Below are 21860 nucleotides of genomic sequence, written 5' to 3' on the forward strand. Positions count from 1 at the left end.
GTTGATTCTCAACCTCACTCTGAAATTCCTTGAACTTTTCAAAGGTTTCAGACTTGTGTTTCATTAAGTAGATATACCCATATCTACTCAAATCATCAGTGAGGGTGAGAACATAACGATAGCCACCGCGAGCCTCAACACTCATTGGACCGCACACATCAGTATGTATGATTTCCAATAAGTTGGTTGCTCGCTCCATTGTTCCTGAGAACGGAGTCTTGGTCATCTTACCCATGAGGCATGGTTCGCACATGTCAAATGATTCGTAATCAAGAGACTCTAAAAGTCCATCTTCATGGAGCTTCTTCATGCGTTTGACACCTATGTGACCAAGGCGGCAGTGCCACAAGTATGTGGGACTATCATTATCAACTTTACATCTTTTGGTACTCACACTATGAATATGTGTAGCATTACGCTTGAGATTCATTAAGAATAAACCATTCACCATAGGAGCATGACCATAAAACATATCTCTCATATAAATAGAACAACCATTATTCTCGGATTTAAATGAGTAGCCATCTCAAATTAAACGAGATCCCGATACAATGTTCATGCTCAAAGATGGCACTAAATAACAATTATTAAGGTTTAAAACTAATCCCGAAGGTAAATATAGAGGTAGCGTGCCGACGGCGATCACATTGACCTTGGAACCATTCCCGACGCGCATCGTCACCTCGTCCTTTGCCAGTCTCCTCTTATTCCGCAGCCCCTGCTTTGAGTTACAAATGTGAGCAACTGCACCGGTATCAAATACCCAGGAGCTACTACGGGTACTAGTAAGGTACACATCAATTACATGTATATCATATATACCTTTTGTTTTGCCGGCCTTCTTGTCCGCTAAGTATTTGGGGCAATTCCGCTTCCAGTGACCACTTCCCTTGCAATAAAAGCACTCAGTCTCGGGCTTGGGTCCATTCTTTGGCTTCTTCTTCCCAGCAGCTTGCTTGCCGGGCGCGGCAACTCCTTTGCCGTCCTTCTTGAAGTTCTTTTTACCCTTGCCCTTCTTGAACTTAGTGATTTTATTGACCATCAACACTTGATGTTCCTTCTTGACTTCTACCTCTGCTGATTTCAGCATTGCAAATACCTCAGGAATGGTCTTTTCCATCCCCTGCATACTGAAGTTCATCACAAAGCTCTTGTAGTTTGGTGGAAGCGACTGGAGGATTCTGTCAATGACCGCATCATCCGGGAGATTAACTCCCAGCTGAGTCAAGCGGTTATGTAACCCAGACATAGTGAGTATGTGCTCACTGACAGAACTATTTTCCTCCATCTTACAGCTGAAGAATTTGTCGGAGACTTCATATCTCTCGACCCGGGCATGAGCTTGGAAAACCATTTTCAGCTCTTCGAACATCTCATATGCTCCATGTCTCTCAAAACGCTTTTGGAGCCCCGGCTCTAGGCTGTAAAGCATGCCGCACTGAACGAGGGAGTAGTCATTAGCACGTGTCTGCCAAGCGTTCATAACGTCTTGGTTCTGTGGGACAGGCGGGTCACCTAGCGGTGCTTGTAGGACATAATCTTTCTTGGCAGCTATGAGGATGATCCTCAGGTTCCGGACCCAGTCCGTATAGTTGCTTCCATCGTCTTTCAGCTTGGTTTTCTCTAGGAACGCGTTGAAGTTGAGGACTACGTTGGCCATTTGATCTACAAGACATATTGTAAAGATTTTAGACTAAGTTCATGATAATAAAGTTCATCTAATCAAATTATTCAATGAACTCCCACTTAGATAGACATCCCTCTGCTAGTCATCTAAGTATAACATGATCCGAGTCAACTAGGCCGTGTCCGATCATCACGTGAGACGGACTAGTCAACGTCGGTGAACATCTTCATGTTGATCGTATCTTCTATACGACTCATGCTCGACCTTTCGGTCTTCTGTGTTCCGAGGCCATGTCTATACACATGCTAGGCTCATCAAGTCAACCTAAGTGTTTGCATGTGTAAATCTGTCTTACACCCGTTGTATGTGAACGTTTTGAATCAAACACCCGATCATCACGTGGTGCTTTGAAACAACGAACTGTCGCAACGGTGCACAGTTAGGGGGAACACTTTCTTGAAATTATTATGAGGGATCATCTTATTTACTACCGTCGTTCTAAGCAAACAAGATGCAAAACATGATAAACATCAAAAGCAATCAAATAATAATAGTGACATGATATGGCCAATATCACATAGCTCCTTTGATCTCCATCTTGGGGCTCCATGATCATCTTGTCACCGGCATGACACCATGATCTCCATCATCATGATCTCCATCATTGTGTCTCCATGAATTTGCTCGCCAACTATTACTTCTACTACTATGGCTAACGCGTTTAGCAATAAAGTAAAGTAATTTACATGGCGTTTCTCAATGACACGCAGGTCATACAAAAATTAAAGACAACTCCTATGGCTCCTGCCGGTTGTCATACTCATCGACATGCAAGTCGTGATTCCTATTACAATAGCATGAACAACTCATACATCACATATATATCATTCATCATTCATCACAACTTTGGCCATATCATATCACAAAGCACTTGCTGCAAAAACAAGTTAGACGTCCTCTAATTTTTGTTGCAAGCACTCCTAAAGCACTCCTACTCATCGACGTTTGGTATACCCAAAGCACTCCTACGGTATCCGGGAGTTACACGATCTCATGGTCTAAGGAAAAGATACTTGACATTGGAAAACTCTAGCAAACGAACTACACGATCTTTATGCTATGTTTAGGTTTGGGTCTTGTCCATCACATCATTCTCCTAATGATGTGATCTCGTTATCAATGACATCCAATGTCCATAGTCAGGAAACCATGACTATCTGTTGATCAACGAGCTAGTCAACTAGAGGCTTACTAGGGACATGTTGGTGTCTGTTATTCACACATGTATTACGATTTCCGGATAACACAATTATAGCATGAATAAAGACAATTATCATGAACAAGGAAATATAATAATAATGCTTTTATTATTGCCTCTAGGGCATATTTCCAACAAGATCTTGATGGCACTTTCATTGTCACACCAAAGAGGCACTTTGTCACAAATGACATCGTAATCCTTTAAAGTTTACCTCATCCATAAGAGTTGTGCACAACAACTACCGGCCGCCACATACTCCGCTTCGGTGGACGAGAGAGACACACAACTTTGCTTTTTGGAAGACCAACTTACCAAAGAGCAACCAAGGAATTGGCACCCTCCAGAAGTGGACTTCCTATCCACTTTGTCTCCCGCCCAATCGGATCTGAATACCCTACAAGCTTGAAGTTTGCTCCTCTTGGGTACCATAAGCCAAAGTTTGGGGTATGAGCCAAATATCAAAAGATTCGTTTGACCGCCACATAGTGACTTTCCTTAGGTGCGGCTTGAAATCGTGCACAAATTCCCACACTCAACATGATATCCGGTCTAGATGCACAAAGGTAAAGCAAGGAGCCTATCATGGAGCGATATACCTTTTGATCCACCGCTTTACCATTGGGATCTATGTCAAGTTGGCACTTGGTGGGCATTGGAGTGGAAGCCGGCTTGACATCACTTAGCTTGAATCTCTTGAGCATGTCTTTAGTGTATTTGTCTTGGTTGATGAAGGTTCCTTCTCTTCTTTGCTTCACTTCGAACCCTAGAAAGAACTTCAACTCTCCCATGGAAGACATCTCGAACTTTGAGGTCATGAGAGCGGCAAATTCCTCATTGAAACCTTTGTTAGGGGAACCAAAGATAATATCATTAACATATAATTGGCACACAAACAACTCCCCTTTGACCTTCTTAGTAAAAAGAGTGGGGTCGATTAGCCCAACTTCAAAACCACGGTCTTGTAACAACTCGGTAAGGTGGTCATACCATGCATGTGGGGCTTGTTTAAGGCCATAGAGTGCCTTATCGAGTTGATACACATGATCAGGAAAGTAGGGGTCCTCGAACCCGGGGGATTGCTTGACATAAACCAATTCATTAATAGGACCATTAAGAAAAGCACTCTTCACATCCATTTGTTGTAACTTAAAGTTATGATGAGAAGCATATGCAATCAACATGCGAATGGATTCAAGACGAGCAGCGGGAGCAAAGGTTTCACCGTAGTAGATACCCTCGACTTGGGAGTAGCCTTGTGCTACCAAACGAGCCTTGTTGCGAATGATAATCCCATGGGCATCTTGCTTGTTCTTAAATATCCACTTGGTTCCAATGACATTGTGGTTCCCCGTCGGTCTTGGCACCAATCTCCACACTTTGTTGCGCTCGAAGTTGTTGAGTTCTTCATGCATGGCATTGAGCCAATCCGGATCTTCGAGCGCCTCATAGACCTTGTGGGGTTCGACACAAGATACAAACTCGTGATGCTCACAATAGTTTGCTAATTGTCTACAAGTGCTTACCCCCTTTCTTAAGCTTCCAAGTATATTCGTCATGAGATGATCCTTGGTGGAGAGTTTGGAAGCAACCTTGGTGGCACGACGCTCCAATTCCTCCTCGGGGGTGAGACGAGGAGTGGTCACTTGATCATCTTGAGCATCGTATTGAGCTTGTTCTTGTTCTTGAACTTGCTCGGAGGAGAGAACTTGACCTTGGGCATCACTTGGTGTGTCAACACCGTCTTGAGCATGATTTTGCCCTTGGTCTTGTTCTTGAGGATGAGGGCCTTCATGTTGTTCTTCGGAAGCGTGTGGGCCTTGGGTTGGTGATGGCTCCACTTGAGTGGAGCATTGTCCTTCTCCTTCGTCCACAAGGGGTTCCTCAATGGGTAGGATAAAACCAACACCCATTCTTCTTATGGCTTGAGGAGGAATTTCATCACCTACATCACAAGTGCCACTTTGCTCCACTTGGGAGCCGTTATTCTCATCAAACTCCACGTTACACGTCTCCTCAATAAGTCCCGTGGATTTATTAAGGACACGGTAAGTATGAGAGTTTGTAGCATAACCAACAAAAATGCCCTCATAAGCTCTAGCCTCAAATTTAGACAACCGAACACCTTTCTTGAGAATGAAACACTTACACCCGAACACCCGAAAGTACTTGAGGTTGGGCTTGTTACCGGTGAGTATCTCATATGGAGTCTTGTTCAAGCCCTTGCGGAGGTAGAGCCGATTGGATGCATGACACGCGGTGTTGATGGCTTCGGCCCAAAAGTTGTATGGAGACTTGAACTCCGCCATCATGGTCCTTGCCGCATCCATCAACGTCCGGTTCTTCCTCTCTGCAACACCGTTTTGTTGAGGGGTGTAAGGTGCGGAATATTGATGCTTGATCCCCTCATCACTAAGAAACTCATCCAAGGTGTAGTTCTTGAACTCGGTGCCGTTGTCACTTCTTATAGTCAAGATCTTTGCATTGTGTTGACGTTGTGCTTCATTTGCAAAGTCAGTGACGGTTTGTTGGGTCTCACTCTTCCTCTTGAAGAAATACACCCAAGTGTATCTTGAGTAGTCATCCACAATCACCAAACAATACTTCCTACCCTCAAGACTATCGAAGGATGGAGGCCCAAAGAGATCCAAGTGAAGGATCTCCAAAGGCCTCTTTGAGTAAATGATAGTCGTGGGAGGGTGAGCCTTCTCATGTAGCTTCCCTTTGATACAAGCACGATCTTTAGCAAAACTAACATTCGTTAGTCCACGGACATGGTCCCCCTTGAGAAGACTTTGCAAAGATCTCATATTGAAATGGGCTATACGGCGATGCCAAAGCCATCCCACATCAACTTTAGCCATTAGGCATGTCGCGGTCTTAGTGAGCCGCTCCGAAAAGTTAATCACATATAGACCGTTCTCGACATGCCCAACAAAGGCTACTTTAAGAGTCTTGCTCCAGAAGAGGGCCACGGTATCGATATCAAAGAAAGTGGCAAAGCCCATGATTGCAAGTTGACGAACGGAAAGTAAATTGTATGCAAGGGACTCAACAAGCATGACCTTCTCGATCGTGAGATCATGAGAGATGACTACCTTGCCAAGTCCCAATACCTTAGAAGATGAGGCGTCACCCCACTCGACATTGGTGGGCATGGATGGAATCTTGTGCATGTCCACCACCAAGTCCTTGCTTCCGGTCATATGATTTGTAGCTCCGCTATCGAGCAACCATGATCCCCCACCGGAAGCAAACACCTACAAGAGATCAATGCTTGGTTTTAGGTACCCATTTTGTAATGGGTCCTTTGATGTTAGTAACAAGGGTCTTTGGAACCCAAATAGACCATTCAATGTACTCATGAGGAGAACCAACGAATTTGGCATAGACATGCCCATCACTAGCACGACATAACATATAAGAAGGATTAAAGTCGCCGACTTTGATGAGAGGAGTGGCATTGCCCTTTTTGACAACGCCACCCTTCGCATTTTTCTTCTTCTCCTTGGAAGCACTCTCTCCCTCCTTCACAAATGTTTGCATGAGAGGAGGAGGTCGTTTGGTCTTGTCATTCTTCTTCTTGTTCTTGGACTCGGGCACGTACCCAACCCCTTCCTTGGCCACAACTCCCTTTTGGTTGATCAAGAGGTCGTTGAGGTTCTTCTTGCCTTGTATGCAAGTCGCAAGACCTCTCTTAAGTTGCACCTTTAGCTTAGTATTCTCCTCAACAAGATGCACATGCTCACAACACGGGTTAGTAGCATTTGCATTATCAATTAACATCATACGAGGAAAAGTGGCTTTTTCCTTGGTTAGCTTTCCTTGAAGTTGATCATGAGACTCTTTGAGGCTAGCATGAGCACCTTGCAAGACCTTGTGAGCCTTGTCAAGTAGATCAAACTCCTCTTTGAGTCTAGCAAGATCAACCTCAAGTTCGGCCTTCTCGGAGTTTAGCACATGAGAAACAATGAGAACATGATCATAATCTTTCTTTAACTAAGCATGATCAACGTTGTGTGACTCCTCAAGAGCCAAACGAAGACCACGCTCTTCCTCAAGAGCATTGGAAAGATCTGAAATCTCATCGGCATAGTCACGACTATGCCCTTCCATCTTAGTGATGGTATCTTCGTGAGCCTCGATCATGTCATTGGCTTCACCAAGTTGTTCCAAGAGAGCAACAAAGTGCTTCTTGGATTTACCCTTAAGTTTGCCCATAAAGGCATCAAACTCATTCGCCTCCACATTAGCTCCCTCATGTTCATCAGTGCTATCCGTTGAAGAAGGATAATTAATGATGGTAGTTTTGATGTTGGGGGTTACCTTGTTGGTGGCTTTATCCATGAGGCACTTGGCGGTGATGCTCTCATTGGGTGAGTCGAAGAGAGACACCCGTGGAGTCGTTGCAATGGCAACTGAGGCCATGGCAGCCAACTCACCATCTTCATCATCATCATCATCCTCATTGTACTCTTCTTGTACCACCAATGCCTTGGGAGGAGTCTTCTTGGTGAAGTTGCTCTTGTTGGGGAACGACCTGGCCTTGTCCTTTCGGATAATCTTGCCACCATTGTCTTCCCTCTTCTCATACGGGCACTCCGCAACAAAATGAATCACATTGCCACAATTGTAGCAAGTCCTTACACGTTGCTTGCTCTTCGTGCCACTTGAGTTGTTTTTGTTAAAGTTTGGCCTCGAGTTTTTCTTGCTCCAAAATTGCCTTGAAGCGAGTGCCATGTGTTCATGATATGCATACTTTGTATCTTCGGGGTTGCTCTCCTCTTCTTCCTCTTCTTCTTCTTCAACGTAGAGCTTGGCCTTCAATGCAAGGTTGGGCTTCTTTGCCCTTTGAGAACGAAGCACCGCATTGTTGGCAGTCTTGTCCAAAATGTTCATGGCCACAAACTCATCCAACACTTCTCTTGAGGTCAAAGTGTGGAAGTCCGGCCTTTGACGAATGACGGAGGACATGGCCTTGTGGTAGGGCATCATTGCCTTGAGGAATTTGTGCTTGATCCAATTGTCATCCGTGTCCTTGCTCCCGTGATCTCGGAGTGAGACCGCGAGTTTGGTTACTCTCCGATAAAGCTCACGAGGTTCTTCATCTTCTTTCATTGCAAACTCATCGGACTCATCTTGCACCACTTCATAGTTGGAGCGTTGAATGCTTGCGCTTCCCCGGTAGAGAGAGACAACACAAAGCCATGCGTATTTGGCCAAGGCGAAGGGCCGAAGATGAGGTAGGTCTTCGGGTGGAATTGCATCTTGAATGATGAAGAGAGCATTCTCATTGAATTGATTATCCGCGGCTTCTCGAGGAGTGAAGGTGCTTGGATCATGCGGATAGAAACCTTCTTCAATGATTCTCCAAATATTAGTGTTCACATGATTTAAATGACGTTTAAAGCGGTAAACCCAAGAATCAAAGTCCTCATTTTTCACAATCTTAGGGGGAGGACCGGCATGATTCAAATGAGTGGAAGGAACCGGTCCACCATAAACAAGTGGTGGTTCCACATGAGCAAAGATGTCGGTGCCATTCTTACCACTAGAAGAAGGAGCCTTTTCACTACTAGTTTCCCCCTTATCGGAGGTAGTATCCGTCACCTTGTCGGTGGGATTACCCACTTTCAACGGTGCGGTGGATAGTTTAAGCCCTTCAAGGAATTTAGTAAACATGCTTTCAACCTCGGTCGTCATGGAGGTTTTCAATGTCTCCAAGGCCACATTGAACTCCTCACGAGAGACCGAGGTTCCCCCATTGCCCGTAGACGAGATCGGATTCACACCGGAGTGTTCCTCCACACCGTCTACGGTATCAACCATACTCTTCGGACGGTAAAGTCCTTAATAAAGAGACGAGGCCCTGATAACAATTGAAAGGATCGATATGGTTGACTAGAGGGGGGTGAATAGGCAACTAACAATTTTTAGCTTTTCTTTAACAATTTAAACTTTGATCAAAGTAGGTTGTCTAGATATGCAACTAGGTGAGCAACCTATATGATGCAACAAGGATAGGAACACAAGCAAGCAAGAGATATAACACAAATAAGCTTGCACAAGCAAAGGCACGAGATAACCAAGAGTGGAGCCGGTGGAGACGAGGATGTGTTACCGAAGTTCCTTCCCTTTGAGGGGAAGTACGTCTCCGTTGGAGCGGTGTGGAGGCACAATGCTCCCCAAGAAGCCACTAGGGCCACCGTTTTCTCCTCACGCCCTCACACAATGCGAGATGCCATGATTCCACTATTGGTGCCTTTGGAGGCGGCGACCGAACCTTTACAAACAAGGTTGGGGCAATCTCCACAACTCAATTGGAGGCTCCCAACGACACCACGAAGCTTCACCACAATGGACTATGGCTCCGCGGTGACCTCAACCGTCTAGGATGCTCAAACACCCAAGAGTAACAAGATCCGCAAGGGATTAGTGGGGGGAATCAAATTTTTCTTGGTGGAAGTGTGGATCGAGGCCTTCTCAACCACTCCCGAGCAAATCAACAAGTTTGATTGGCTAGGGACTGAGATCGGGCGAAAATGGAGCTTAGAGCAACAATGGAGCTTAGAGTTGGAAGAGATAAGTCAACGGGGAAGAAGGGGACCCCCTTTTATAGTGGGGGCAACAATCCAACCATTGTCCACCAACCAGCCCGCAACCAGCGGTACTACCACTCCAGGACAGCGGTACTACCGCAGGTCCACGCGGTACTTCCGCTTGCTGATCAGCGGTACTACCGCAAGGCCACGCGGTACTACCGTGCAGGCCCGCGGTACTACCGCAGCACAAGCAGCAGCAAGGGCAGACCTGTTAGCACAAGTATTGAGAGTGGTACTGCCGCGGGCGCGGTACTACCGCTCCCCCTTGCGGTACTACCGCAAGGCAGGAAACCCCTAGCCTGGGAAGAGCGCGGATAAGGGTACATCCATGCCTACTTCCGCTGAAAAACGGAAGACGCAAAAACCCGACACAATACTACCGCAGACGGGCGGTACTACCGCCTGGCAGCTGAGCACGGTACTACTGCGGAAGGGTTGCGGTACTACCGTGGTAGTGCGGATGTAAAACATTACATCCGCCCCTACTACCCCGAGGAAACGGTACTTGGCCTGGGGGCCACGGTAGTGCGGCTCCAGAGGAGCGGTACTACCGCGCCATAGCACGGTACTACCGCTGGTGGCTACGGTACTACCGCTCACCTGGGAGCAATACTACCGCAAGCCACCACAGCAGCCAGAACAAAGTGAAGAGATAACAACGGAGGATGCTCCAAGGTGCAGGGAAAAGGAGGGGACTAGAAAGAAACGTGTACGTGATGATTCCACCCAAACCTTTTCGACGCGGACCCCCTCTTAATAGTACGGCTTTCCTACGACTCAAATCCACCAAAAAGAAACGTAGAAAAGACGCCGTCTTCAACAATCTTCGAGGGGCACTAAACCGTCTTGTGCTTAGCGATGAAACGTCTGGGAAACTCAAGGCACACGATTAGTCCGCAAACGCATTGTCATCAATCACCAAAACACCTTAGGGATAAATATGCCCTTACACATGTACTTTTACAAATATTTTTTAAATAACGAAAGGTATATTTTTAAGCATGTGAACAATGTTTAGAATTACATAAATTTTTTTGTGAGAAAAGGGTAAACAGTTTTCAGGTTATATGAGCATTATTTTAATATGTGAGCACTTTTCTTAAAACTATACAGACATTTAAAAATGCGTGAATAACTTTTGAAAATTACATACTAACATTTTTCAAAAGCAAACAATTTTTAGATGACACAAAAAGTTGAAACTGGTGGACACTTCCTGTGAGTAACGTATTAATTGGATTTGGAGTGTAGTACTTTTTTTAGGGTTAATCATGAGGCTTTATTACTGATTGACGTTCACTCACTGAGTATGGAGCGTCCGGTGCGTGATCAGCTGGCCGGCGCCTGCCAGCTTAAATTCCTTTCCCATGATGGACATCAGTGGAAATGGATCACCTCTCAGTTAGTTCTACACTATGTAGCGCCCTTCCGCGGCTGAGTTTGTTTGTGCTTTCCAGTTCCATACGAGTGCCCTCCAGCCCCAACTGACGCCATACAGTCCATATGCACATTTGAAAGCTTTTTTTTTTCCTTTTAGATCCTTTTCTTCCTTGGTGCTCATATATTACTTGTGAGCAAACGGGACAGATTCCTTACCCTCTACTTTGATTCTTGAGGCTGCTTACTAATTTCAAATCACAGACATATCTAAATCAATGGGTTGGTGGTGTAAGCTAGCGAGGTGGGACTATTTCATAGATGCACGAATCTTGTGGTATGCATACAAAGATGGTGTAGCTCTGGGGAACCACGCAGGTCAAGAGTTCGATCCGGTGGTTCCTATATGACGTCTGTTAGCATCAAATCATCACAGCTTCGCTGAGAGCGAGCAACCCCATCGCTTCCACTTGGACCGGCCCACGATTCGGCTTCGCTCCTGTTTCTTCGTTGCGGGATCCCTGTTTGGGGGCTGGCTGGTTTTGGTAGAAGGTTCCCTGAACCGGTCCTTCCTTTTTTTGCGAGAATGAACATGTTTTTCCTGTTTTGTTATTTAACCCGGTTTTATTAATTTTTCTTCTTATTTCTTTTTTTTATTTTATTTTTTATTTTTTCAGTTTCTTTTCTCTGTATTTATTTTTGTAATATAAAAAGTTCATTGTCTATTAAAAATGTTTATAATATATTAAGAAGATCTTCACCTTATATTATTAAAAAGTTCACCATGCATTATAAAAATACTCATCATGTATTACAAAAAAATCATCATATATTAAGAAATTATCACCTTGTATTTGAAACTTGTTCATCATATATCAAGAAATTGTCCTGCATATACTACAAAATTTTCATTCTGTATTTTGGCAAAAAAATCAGTGTATATCACAAGAATTTTAAATTTGTTTTTAAAAATTGTTCGGCGTATATTACGAAAGTGTTCAATGTGTATTAAAAAAATTCGTCGTATATAATTTTTTTTCACTTTTTTCAATTTTTGTTCACTTTTTCATTATTGTTCGAGTTTTAGAAGTTGTTCAAATTTTGATTATTTTTTACATTTTCAAACAATATTCGCTTTTTATAAGGAATTTTTTTCACATTTTCCCACGAAATGTTGAAAGCTTTTTTAGAAAACGGGTCTGCCGCTGTAGGTATTCCTTAAAAAACTGTTGTAGCTATTACTAAGTACTTGCGCTGCGCTGCGGCCAACAACAGTTGTTAACTCGATCGGTTACGAACTGTACTTTCTAGCGTGCGGTCAGGAGTTAGAGTCCAGGCGCCTGCTTTTTAGTTTCACTGATTTTTTACGTTCAGTGCTTACTAATGGGCCGGCCCTTTATGCACGCTCTTCCGTGAATGCTCTGCTCTTTTGCCGCTTGCGAGCGTCCGATAGGACCTCTCGTTTGATCATGGAACGCAGCGCCTATTTTATTTTTCTGGGCTGCATGGGTTGGGCCGTACAACAGGCCCAAAACGGCTGGCCGAGCTGGAAAGATAACGAAGAAACAAACCGGTTTACATACATGCGCAAAAAAATGAGCAACTGACGGACGAAATTACGGTGATAAGAAATGGTTCTCTTTTTATTAGTAGGTATAGAATTAGATATGTATATATACTAAAAGAAAAATAGAATTAAAAAATAGGCTAGAAAATCTCACATTAATAACCACCCAAGCTTTAATTTAACTAACACAAACATACAGTATTTTAGCTACCACAAAACAATAAGAAAAGGTAAAACAACAAATAATCATCTCCGTTTCGAAAATGTTTTTCCAGTACAACACTCACGTGATTTTGCTTAGTGACCCAAATCCTTTGACAGAGACATCCCCAATTACATCCCAGTATAAAAAATGGGAGGACACTCATCACGTTCTCCACCAACCCAATCCCCATCGTAGAAAACAGACCAGCGTAGCTAATTAGGCCTTGTACAATGCATGACGCTGAGCGAGGTGCTTAGAGAAATTAAGTAGTCTTTATTTAAGCATTGATACTTATTTGTAGATGATAGGTCCTTAATTAGATGTCTCTTCTATAGAAATAGGCACTGGTGTTTCAGAAAATTCGATTTCTTTATCTATGCACCTCTGTAGGCACCTACCATTGTACAAGGCATTAAACTGCCCCATTCTCTCCTATTATGGTGCTTCTAAGTTTGCTCTTCGCTGGCTTGGTTGCTCCCTATCCAAGCCAGCATCGGCCAAGGAGCTCTCCTGCCACTAGTCCTGCTGCTCTGCTTAATGACGGGATCGTCGACGACCAGCCCTGTCAGCGCTGCCTGGGATGGACAGAGTGAGACAGCAGGTCGACAAGGCGAACAAACGTGGCTCGTCCATTGGCTCGTCATGTCGTACCTCGATGAGGACACCGTGCTACTTCAGGCCTTGGCAGGTCCAGCCCTATGTTGACTTCTATGGTGAGTCTGGGCCTCCCGTTTTTGATCCAAATCGCCTGCCTGTAGATTGTGCAAATGAAGCACTAGGTTGACTTCTTGGTGGTCTTCAAACAGCTAGCAATTTATTTTTAAAATTGATGAGATTTTTCAAAATTGATATACAGTACTCTTTTTCAAAATCGGTGAAGTTTTTTCAAAATTGATGAACTTTTTTCAAATTTCTGAAAACAAAGTCCAAAATTGATGAACTTTTTTCTAAATCATGAATTTTGTAAATTCACAAACCTTTTTTCTAATTCTTGAGTGTTTTCAAACCCACGAACATTTTTTCTATTCACAAATTTTTAAATACTAGAAAATTATTCTTCTTTTTCTCCCTAGACCAATAGATTTCTAGAGAACGAGTGAAAAAAAAGGCAAGTTATGCCCCTGTGCCGCTCTGCAAACCAAGGAAAACAGGTGCGACTCGTGCGAGTGAGGAACAGACTTGGCGATTCATGGGCTGGCCCATGCCCGCGTGCCCCTATGCGATGTAACTATTAACGCTGTATTCGGTACGTAGGGAGAAAAGACAAAGAAAAAAAAACTCTTCACAGAAATAGGGCTGAAGGTTACCAGAGAACCTAGAGGGTCTAGGAACATGGGAATCTAAAAAAGTACTCCCTCCGTCCGAAAATACTTGTTATCAAAATGGATAAAAGGGGATGTATCTATTTCTGGACAGAGGGAGTAGGTTGTTCGGATCACCCTTGAGTGGCCATAGAAAAACGATGAGAAAGCATGGCAACAGCGGTGAACAAGGGCAGCTTTATCTCTGTTTCTCACCTCATTGCGTCACAGATCAACTTATTTTAATTAGCTTTGTATGCTAACGAGAAATGCTACACGTCGTACGAATGTTTACTTAAGTTTACAGGCTGATTCTTGAGTTGTCATGTTTTAATTGGATTAAGGGTGAGGGCTGGCCCCCACCCAGGTGAAATCAGGGGGCGGTGAAGAGAAGTTAAGGAAGGATCCGTAGCGGTCATGTAACAGTTGGTACGTGTAGCATTTGGGGTATGCTAACTGCCAATGTTGAGGCATCTCGCCTCGGTCTTCCGCGAAAAAATGAGATCCACGCAGATGTTCCATTTCCTCTGGAATGAGCATTGAAAGGGCAGATTTCCTCAGAACTACTGTAGGAGATTCTTGCATTCCGAACATCATAAAAAAAACCTTCATGAACAGTATTCCGTCTAGATTCCTGCGAAAATCCTACAAACCGAACGCGGCCTAACCGGGGCTAAAGGCGCCAGTTAGGAGCTCCCATGTTTCCAGTCCAACTATCAATGGAGGAGTGCTCTCCTTGGACGTGGCAACATGATCACTATTTGGTGCAGAACAATACATTCACATATCTGTTTCTTTCCTGATGCCTCCCAGTCATACGTGTTTGCTAACATCATCTTGATTATGTGTCCACCATCATCACCATCATGTCCTATGTTTATGTGTATTGAAATCTACTTATTGAATGAAAATGGTGAAAGAGAAATGTGCAAATGTAAAATGCATGGATGGATGAACGAGATGATGGGCTTTCCTACGCGTTCATGCGAACATGGGGGTGAAATATGTAGGAGCGGGTCCGTGTACTTTAGGCATGTCGATATGTCACGTGAAAGTAGGTGGGGAGATTAATAAAATGCACCGGGTAGAGATAGGCGGCCCGGCTTCCATTTAAACACATGCATATTCTACCATTCTGTTTCACTTTTCGTGAAGTCCGAGATAAGATGTCGGACTTTGTGATCCAGAAAACCAACTCCACGAATGATTTTCAGCAATATTTACATTTTCTTAAGCAAGGGCAACCCCGGTTCCACTAACAGAAATAAACAGTGCTCAGGTACCCAAAAACAAAAATAAATAACAAAAACAAAAACAAATAAAAACTATGAATATCCCTCCTCTGTTTTGCCATGTTTTTCCCAGTACAACATTCAACACGTGATTTTGCTTGGTGGCCCAAATCCTTGGACAGAGACATCCGGAATCACATCCGAGTATAAAAAATGGGAGCACGCTCATCACGTTCTCCACCAACCCAACACAACCCAATCACCATCGCGGACCAGAGACCGGCGGAGCTAATTAAACTGCCCCATCCATCCTCTCGTACCGTTGTGCTTCTGAGTTTGCTCCTTGCTGGCTTGCTTGCTCCCTGTCCACGCCAGCCATGGCCATGGAGCTCTCCCGCCTGCCGCTGGTCCTGCTGCTCTGCTTGCTGGCCAGCTCGTCAACGACGGCCCTGCCGGCGCTGGCCGGGATGGACCGGGTGCGGCAGCAGGTCGACAGGGCGAACAGGCACGGCCCGTCCATTGGTCTCGTCATGTCGTACGTCGCCGAGGACACCGCGCTCCAGGCCTCCGGCTACTTCAGGCCTTGGCGTGTCCAGCCTTTCGTTGACCTCTACGGTGAGTCTCCGCCACCCGTTTCTGATCCGAATCGCTTTCGGCTTTCCTGTAGATTGAGCAAACAGTGGGTGAGTTTGGGCATTCCTAGTTGACTTTTTGGTTGTTACAAGACAGCTAGCACTGAGTGCTGAACTGCTGCTAACTGAACCCAGACACCACAGAACAGAGTGGGGCAACAGGTAGACATGATAGTGTGGTCTTTATAGAGATGCCTGAAGCTGTGTGCACATGACAAACCATACCTGAATGCAGATTGACCCATTCACACATTTTGGATAACACCTATGGAGAGAGAGGGGGGGGGGGGGGTCCAGAAAGCGACTAGAAGGAAAACATGACAGACAAGAAGATAACATATACTCCATTAGAAAAAGAAAATGGAAAAGGAAGATACAATCAGAAACAAGTTCTCCACTGTACCGTATTCCTTTTTACATGTTAACTGATTTTGCTATTCTCCTGATAGGACTGAGCTCTCATTCAAGCTCCATGACTAAGTATTTCAGTCTTTAATGCATATATGTATTTATCTTCCTATGGTCTCATGAGTAGTCTCACCTCATATTATTTCAGGACGGAGGTTTCACATCGGGAGTATTCGAGGTGTGAATGTTATATACGCATTGACAGGACAACGCAGGGTACTAAAACCTGAACTTCTGCATTTATCACTCCTGCTGTTATATGGAGGAGCTCCTTTTCATTTATAAAAGGAAATCAAGGAAAAAAACACTTGTAGGCAGTAAAGCAACATCGTAGGAATTCAAATACGAATTGTACTGTGCTTACCCGTAACCACTGTTTCTTTGTTATTCCAGTTGAATGCAGCTGTCACTGTACAAACTCTCCTCGATGTCTTTACCGTGTCTGGTATTGTCCATTATGGCACAGCAGGCAGCTCTAATGATTCAATGTCATTTGGAGATGTCAGTGTCCCCAAGTTAGTTGCTTATACAGGCGCTTGGACATGGAAGGTACCCTCCTACTGTAATTAGCTTTAATTCCCCATTTCATGTTGCAATACTGGTGAGTGCAGAACTGCAGATACAGATAAAAACTGGAATCTGGTCATCTTTAAATCCAGTTTCCTTGCGAGGACACAAAATTTATTGCGCTGAGATAAAATATAAGTTAATTAGTTCAAAGAAGAAGAAACCAAGTAAATAGTTCTTCTAAAAGCATATGTGCAGTTTAAACTGTGTGGTACACTAAAACAAGGGGAATCACACTAGTAGAATGTAAACACATCTGGACTCCAAAGAGAAGATAATTTAAGAACCACACATCATTAGAATTTAGAAGATAATTTACCATCAACCATCTCACATTTGAACTCACTACTTAACAAGACCTCTGGTATTTTGATTTTGATTTTTCCAGAAGTACAAATCACTTAAAGAAGAGTCAACAGAACTAAACTTTGGACAATTTAACGTCCCGAATGGAGGAGAGAACCTGCTAGGGTCTCTGAAATACAGAAATGAGGAGCTATACTCAGTTGGCAAGCCCATGGAAGAAGTTTTCTGGTTACCTGTAGATTCAGCATGGTTCAAAATAGCAGAAGGACTTAAGGTGAGAGATACCACTATATTTCAGCTGTATAGCAAGTACAGGCTTATGCATAGAAACACAGCCTAAAATTTGTACTACTTGTAAATTTCTGTAGGTCAACCTTGAAAGGTGTAATGATACTTTTTGTTTACCTAAAACGCCACAAGTGGTTCATGGGCTAAAAGGAGCATCAGCTGACATGTTTCTAGACAATGCAGAATACCGGAAGTTCCTTTTCAGAGAATTTGCAGTGTCAACAATAGATGAGGAAAGCGCAGCAGTGGTGATGGTGGGTTCCATATCTTATCTCTCATAGTCTTTACTTAAATATATGTGGCAACATTTGCGCTCCACAATATCGACTCAATCATAAAATCTAAGATATCACTAATTAAGTGCACTTAATATTTCAACAGACAACAACATCTCCTGGCGTACCTGTGATTGTGTTCCGGGGAGTATCGGATCTGGCTGGAGGGGAACCAACATGGTCATCAACAAGCCTGATGAACCTGGCATCTATTAATGCACTCAAAGTGGCAGTGGAGTTCATTGCTACAATTGGCAGGCAGATGTCAACACCATCAGCACAAAGTTCAAAAAACTGAGGCAAAAGAGAGCTGTTATGTCCATGGAGCAGAACAGTAGAATAGTTTTAAACAGCAATTGGAAACTAAAATCAGACTGAGAAGTGATCCTTAGCTTCGAAGTACACAAAACTTTCAACGGAAGAATTAAGTATTCAATGTATACTCAATTGTAAACATGGATATGTCAATCCATTTTTAATGGGATTTTGGGATAATGCGGGAACAAAATGGTGAATAAAAGACAGAATGTTGTTACAGTCCTTGATTTTCATTACAGAATACAAGATGTTGTTACATACTCATCTCACAGTCTCAAGTATGCAAAATGGTAAGACTAAGTGTTTATTAGTTATCAACAGTTTGCACTCATCATGTACATCATCTGATTCCAGACGAGAATAAAATAGAAGTGTTTTCTGTGGTCAACAACTTCCATGTGCACTATTTCAAATGAAGGTAGAAACATCATAATTGTTAAATGCATTACAATACCAATGTAAATGGACTGGATCTACAGAATGTTCGCTGAGAAGGTTAGATGACCATAAGAGGCTAAGAGCTGCCTGGTGCTTCAGAATTTTAGCCATGATGCCAATAGAAAAGGCACCTGCTAGACCCGTGACAAAGTATGGCAAGGTAATTCAGATCTCAAATTATGATCTGAAATTATGGTCACACAAAAGTGTGCCACAAATAAAACTTAGCGACTGCCTTAATATATCTTCCAATTAGTTTAGTCCACATTATAGTCCGAATTCATAGGCTTACTTGTATAGTAGCTGTGCGAAGTTTTATCATCTCAAAATCCATATTCAGACTGCCTTCAACACTTCACTACCAGTAGTCTCCACATGAACATTTACCATCCTTAAAATGGTGAAATCGTTGAATATCTCTCATGATTATTTCCGTCCTGTCACCAGAGATATTAACTTGGTTGCATTGTGACAGTCGTTACAGACGCGGAGGTTCTTCTTTATCTGAATTGTTGTACCAGGGGATGTGCGGATGAGTCCATATGCAATGGCAAGTTTCTCGCTGTGGGTGTTGAGTAACTGTGCCTTGACATCATCTTCTACATCATGTATAGAATCAGTGTCCGGCATATACCCCACAGCTTTGATCTCTTCTATTAGCTTAGCCAACCTTGCATAAATGTCCTTTGCCTGCTGGTGATTTGTGCTTCCAGAATAGAAGGTATGAATCTCATTCTTGAGCTGCACAATACTCCATCCAGGAGTCTTTTGGAGGCCTTTCTTCTCCATAGCAGTTCTAACCCTTGCAACATCCTTCCACATTGAAGCATTTGCATAAATGTTAGCTAGGAGGACATGATACACACCTTCATCTGGCCCTAGCTCAAAGATCCTCTGCGCTGATTCTTCTGCCAATTCCACATTCTTGTGCAACTTGCAAGCGCCTAACATTGCACCGTAAACACTAATGCCAGGATCCGTAGGCATCTTTTGGATAAAAGACCATGCTTCATCTAGCTTCCCAGCTCGGCCAAGAAGATCCACGATGGTACCATAGTGCTCCATCCCAGGTTCAAGCCCATAGTCCTCCTTCATGCTCGAAAAATATTTCCGCCCTTCATCAACCAAACCAGCATGACTGCATGCCGAGAGGACCGAAAGGAATGTCGTCTCGTTGGGCACTCTGCCAGAACTTTTCATCTCTTCAAACAGCTCAACTGCAACCTTGCCAAAACCATGTGAGCCGTACCCATGGATCATCGCATTCCATGTGATAACATGCCTCTCCCTTGCTGAGTTGAAGAGACTTCTAGCTATACTGACACGGCCGCATTTTGCGTACATGTCAATAAGGGCTGTCAGAACATACACATCCTGATCTAGGTGCATCCTGATAGAGTAACCATGGATCCATCTTGCCTGCAGTGGATCTGAGATGTCGGCAAGTGCAGGAATGACACTGACGAGAGTGAACGAATCAGGCTTCACATTTTTCAGCTGCATCCTAGAGAAGAGCCTGACTGCATCTTCTGACCTTCCATTCTGTGTGCACCCGAGGATCATGGCGTTCCAGGAGATCCGTGTCTTGTAGCGCACCTCATCGAAAACCTGGGCAGCGAGGTCGGTCCTCTTGCACTTGGAGTACATGGTGATCAGCGCATTCATCACTGACACATTTGACTCCAGCCCAATTCTCATGAGTAGCTCATGGACACGTCTCCCCTCATCAAGATACCCAAGCTCACCACAGGCGTGCAATGCTGCCAGCACAGATACATCCGTCACATCAACGCCCTCCCCCACCATCCTCTTGAACAGCGCGAGAGCCTCAGTAGCATCCCCATTCTCAGCATACCCCTTGATCATGGCATTCCAAGAAACAGAGTTCTTATCCGGCATCCGATCAAAGACAGCCCTGGCAACCTCAACCGCCCCGCACTTGCAGTACACGTCAAGGATCGCCGTGGAGACATTGACGAGCTCGTCGAAGCCAGCGCGGACCGCGAACCCGTGCACCTCGCGGCAGGCCCCGAGCGCCTGGGCGTCGGCGCAGGCGGGCAGCACAGACACGAGCGTGACGGAGTCGGGCCGCTCCCCGTCCTCCTCCTGCATCCGGACGACCATCTCCATGGCGGCCCCGGCGAGCCCGTTCCGCGCGTACCCGGCCACGAGCGCGTTCCAGGCGACGCGGTCCCGCACGGGCATACGGTCGAACACCCTGCGCGCGTCGCCCGGCCGGCGGCACTTGGCGTACATGTTGGCCAGCGCCGTGGCGGCGAGGGACTCCGCGGAGAGCCCCCGCGCGGCGAGCTGCGCGTGGACGGCGCGGCCGGTCGCGAGGTCGGCGCGCGCCGCGCAGAGCTTGAGGAGGGAAGTGAAGGTGCGGAGGACGGGGCTGGCGGACGCGGAGCTGGACATGGCGGCGAAGGCGGCGAGCGCGCCCGGCAGGTCGGAGCGCGTGGCCGCGGACCTCAGGCGCGCGTGGTGGTCGGCGGCGGCATGCCCGCCGGCGGGAGGAGGCGGCGACGAGGCCGAGCACAGCATGTCCTCTTGTATTCCTTTTTTTTTCTCGGAGTTATCCCGTCACAACCTCTCAGTCACATGGCAGCTAAGCATCCGCACGAATCTTCAAGTTATTCCGCACGAATCTCTAGGTTTCCCCCATGTCTATTTTAAAATGTTCGGTGTCTCAATGCCTCTTTTTTTTCTATTTCTTCTTTCTTCAATTGCATTGTTGTTTTTTGTCTTTTTTGCGGCAGTGTAGGAGAATTTTTCGTGTGGTATATAAATTGTGGTGGTGAAACTAAATGACTCACGGAACAATTAGAGAACCCATTTGACCGATGTTCGTATTATTTGTGTAAGTCATACAAATACGTGGTTGGTGAGAATATTCATCTCATGTCGATTTTATGAAATGTTTTTTTTTCAAGATCCAATGTGATGAGATGAAGAGCAAGAGGATGCCTTTTATTTTAAGCTTGGCCCAAACTTATGCTTGTCATTTCAAATTGGAGAGCCAACTCACTTAGTTATATGTTGATTAGTTACTATACTTTGGCGAGCATCTCTACTGCGAGAGCCTGTGTTAACAATTGAGCGTGGGGGGTGTATCTTATGGGCAAAGCTTGAGGTGAAAAGTGAAGGTGCAGAGGAAGGTCGGAATATGCAAACGCAATTTTCAGGCATGCGAGGTGGTCGATGGCAACATGCCTGCTAGCAGGAGGAGACATCAATGAGGCCAAGCAAATCATCCCACCCACCCGCACACTTTTCCTTTACAAGCGCGTGTCTTCACATTTTAAAACCTTTTTAGTTTCCGACAAATTGTCCGTGCGTGTTTTCTCATGTGGTTTATGTGTGTCTATAACATCAATGAAATCAATGTGGCAAGGCAACCCTAAAAAGGCATCTCATAGTTCAATCCCAAGAGAAAATTGCAACGGTAAGTAAACATGC

General features: G+C 44.7%; 2 protein-coding genes across 3 annotated transcripts; one reads left to right on the plus strand and one right to left on the minus strand.

Annotated features, from left to right (window-relative positions):
• Positions 1 to 15256: 15256 nt before the first annotated feature.
• On the minus strand, positions 15257 to 21011 carry LOC125525649 (pentatricopeptide repeat-containing protein At1g11290, chloroplastic-like). The gene is made up of 4 exons (XM_048690651.1): positions 18694 to 21011; positions 17774 to 17890; positions 16574 to 16898; positions 15257 to 15830 (listed from the first exon to the last, which is right to left on the minus strand). The coding sequence occupies exon 1, from the start codon at positions 20943 to 20945 to the stop codon at positions 18828 to 18830; it is 2118 nt and encodes a 705-aa protein (XP_048546608.1). The 5' UTR covers positions 20946 to 21011; the 3' UTR covers positions 15257 to 15830; positions 16574 to 16898; positions 17774 to 17890; positions 18694 to 18827.
• On the plus strand, positions 15510 to 18182 carry LOC125525650 (bark storage protein A-like). 2 transcript variants are annotated; one of them, XM_048690652.1, is made up of 6 exons: positions 15510 to 15784; positions 16358 to 16425; positions 16603 to 16758; positions 17165 to 17356; positions 17451 to 17624; positions 17752 to 18182. In XM_048690652.1, exons 1-6 carry the CDS (start codon positions 15547 to 15549, stop codon positions 17941 to 17943), a joined length of 1020 nt encoding a protein of 339 aa, XP_048546609.1. In that variant the 5' UTR covers positions 15510 to 15546; the 3' UTR covers positions 17944 to 18182. The 2 variants fall into 2 exon arrangements, with proteins under 2 accessions (XP_048546609.1, XP_048546610.1); XM_048690653.1 differs by lacking the exon at positions 17752 to 18182 and having other exon boundaries at positions 17554 to 17624.
• Positions 21012 to 21860: the final 849 nt, after the last annotated feature.

This window comes from Triticum urartu, chromosome 7, assembly GCF_003073215.2.
Source record: "Triticum urartu cultivar G1812 chromosome 7, Tu2.1, whole genome shotgun sequence".
NCBI classification, from domain to species: Eukaryota; Viridiplantae; Streptophyta; class Magnoliopsida; order Poales; family Poaceae; genus Triticum; species Triticum urartu.

Coding starts and splice junctions, on each gene's coding strand:
- LOC125525650 (XM_048690652.1), top strand. CDS start 15,547: ATGGCCATGGAGCTCTCCCGCCTGCCGCTGGTCCTGCTGCTCTGCTTG. Junction 15,785..16,357: donor GCCTTTCGTTGACCTCTACG/GTGAGTCTCCGC, acceptor ATATTATTTCAG/GACGGAGGTTTCACATCGGG. Junction 16,426..16,602: donor CATTGACAGGACAACGCAGG/GTACTAAAACCT, acceptor TTGTTATTCCAG/TTGAATGCAGCTGTCACTGT.
- LOC125525649 (XM_048690651.1), bottom strand. CDS start 20,945: ATGCTGTGCTCGGCCTCGTCGCCGCCTCCTCCCGCCGGCGGGCATGCC.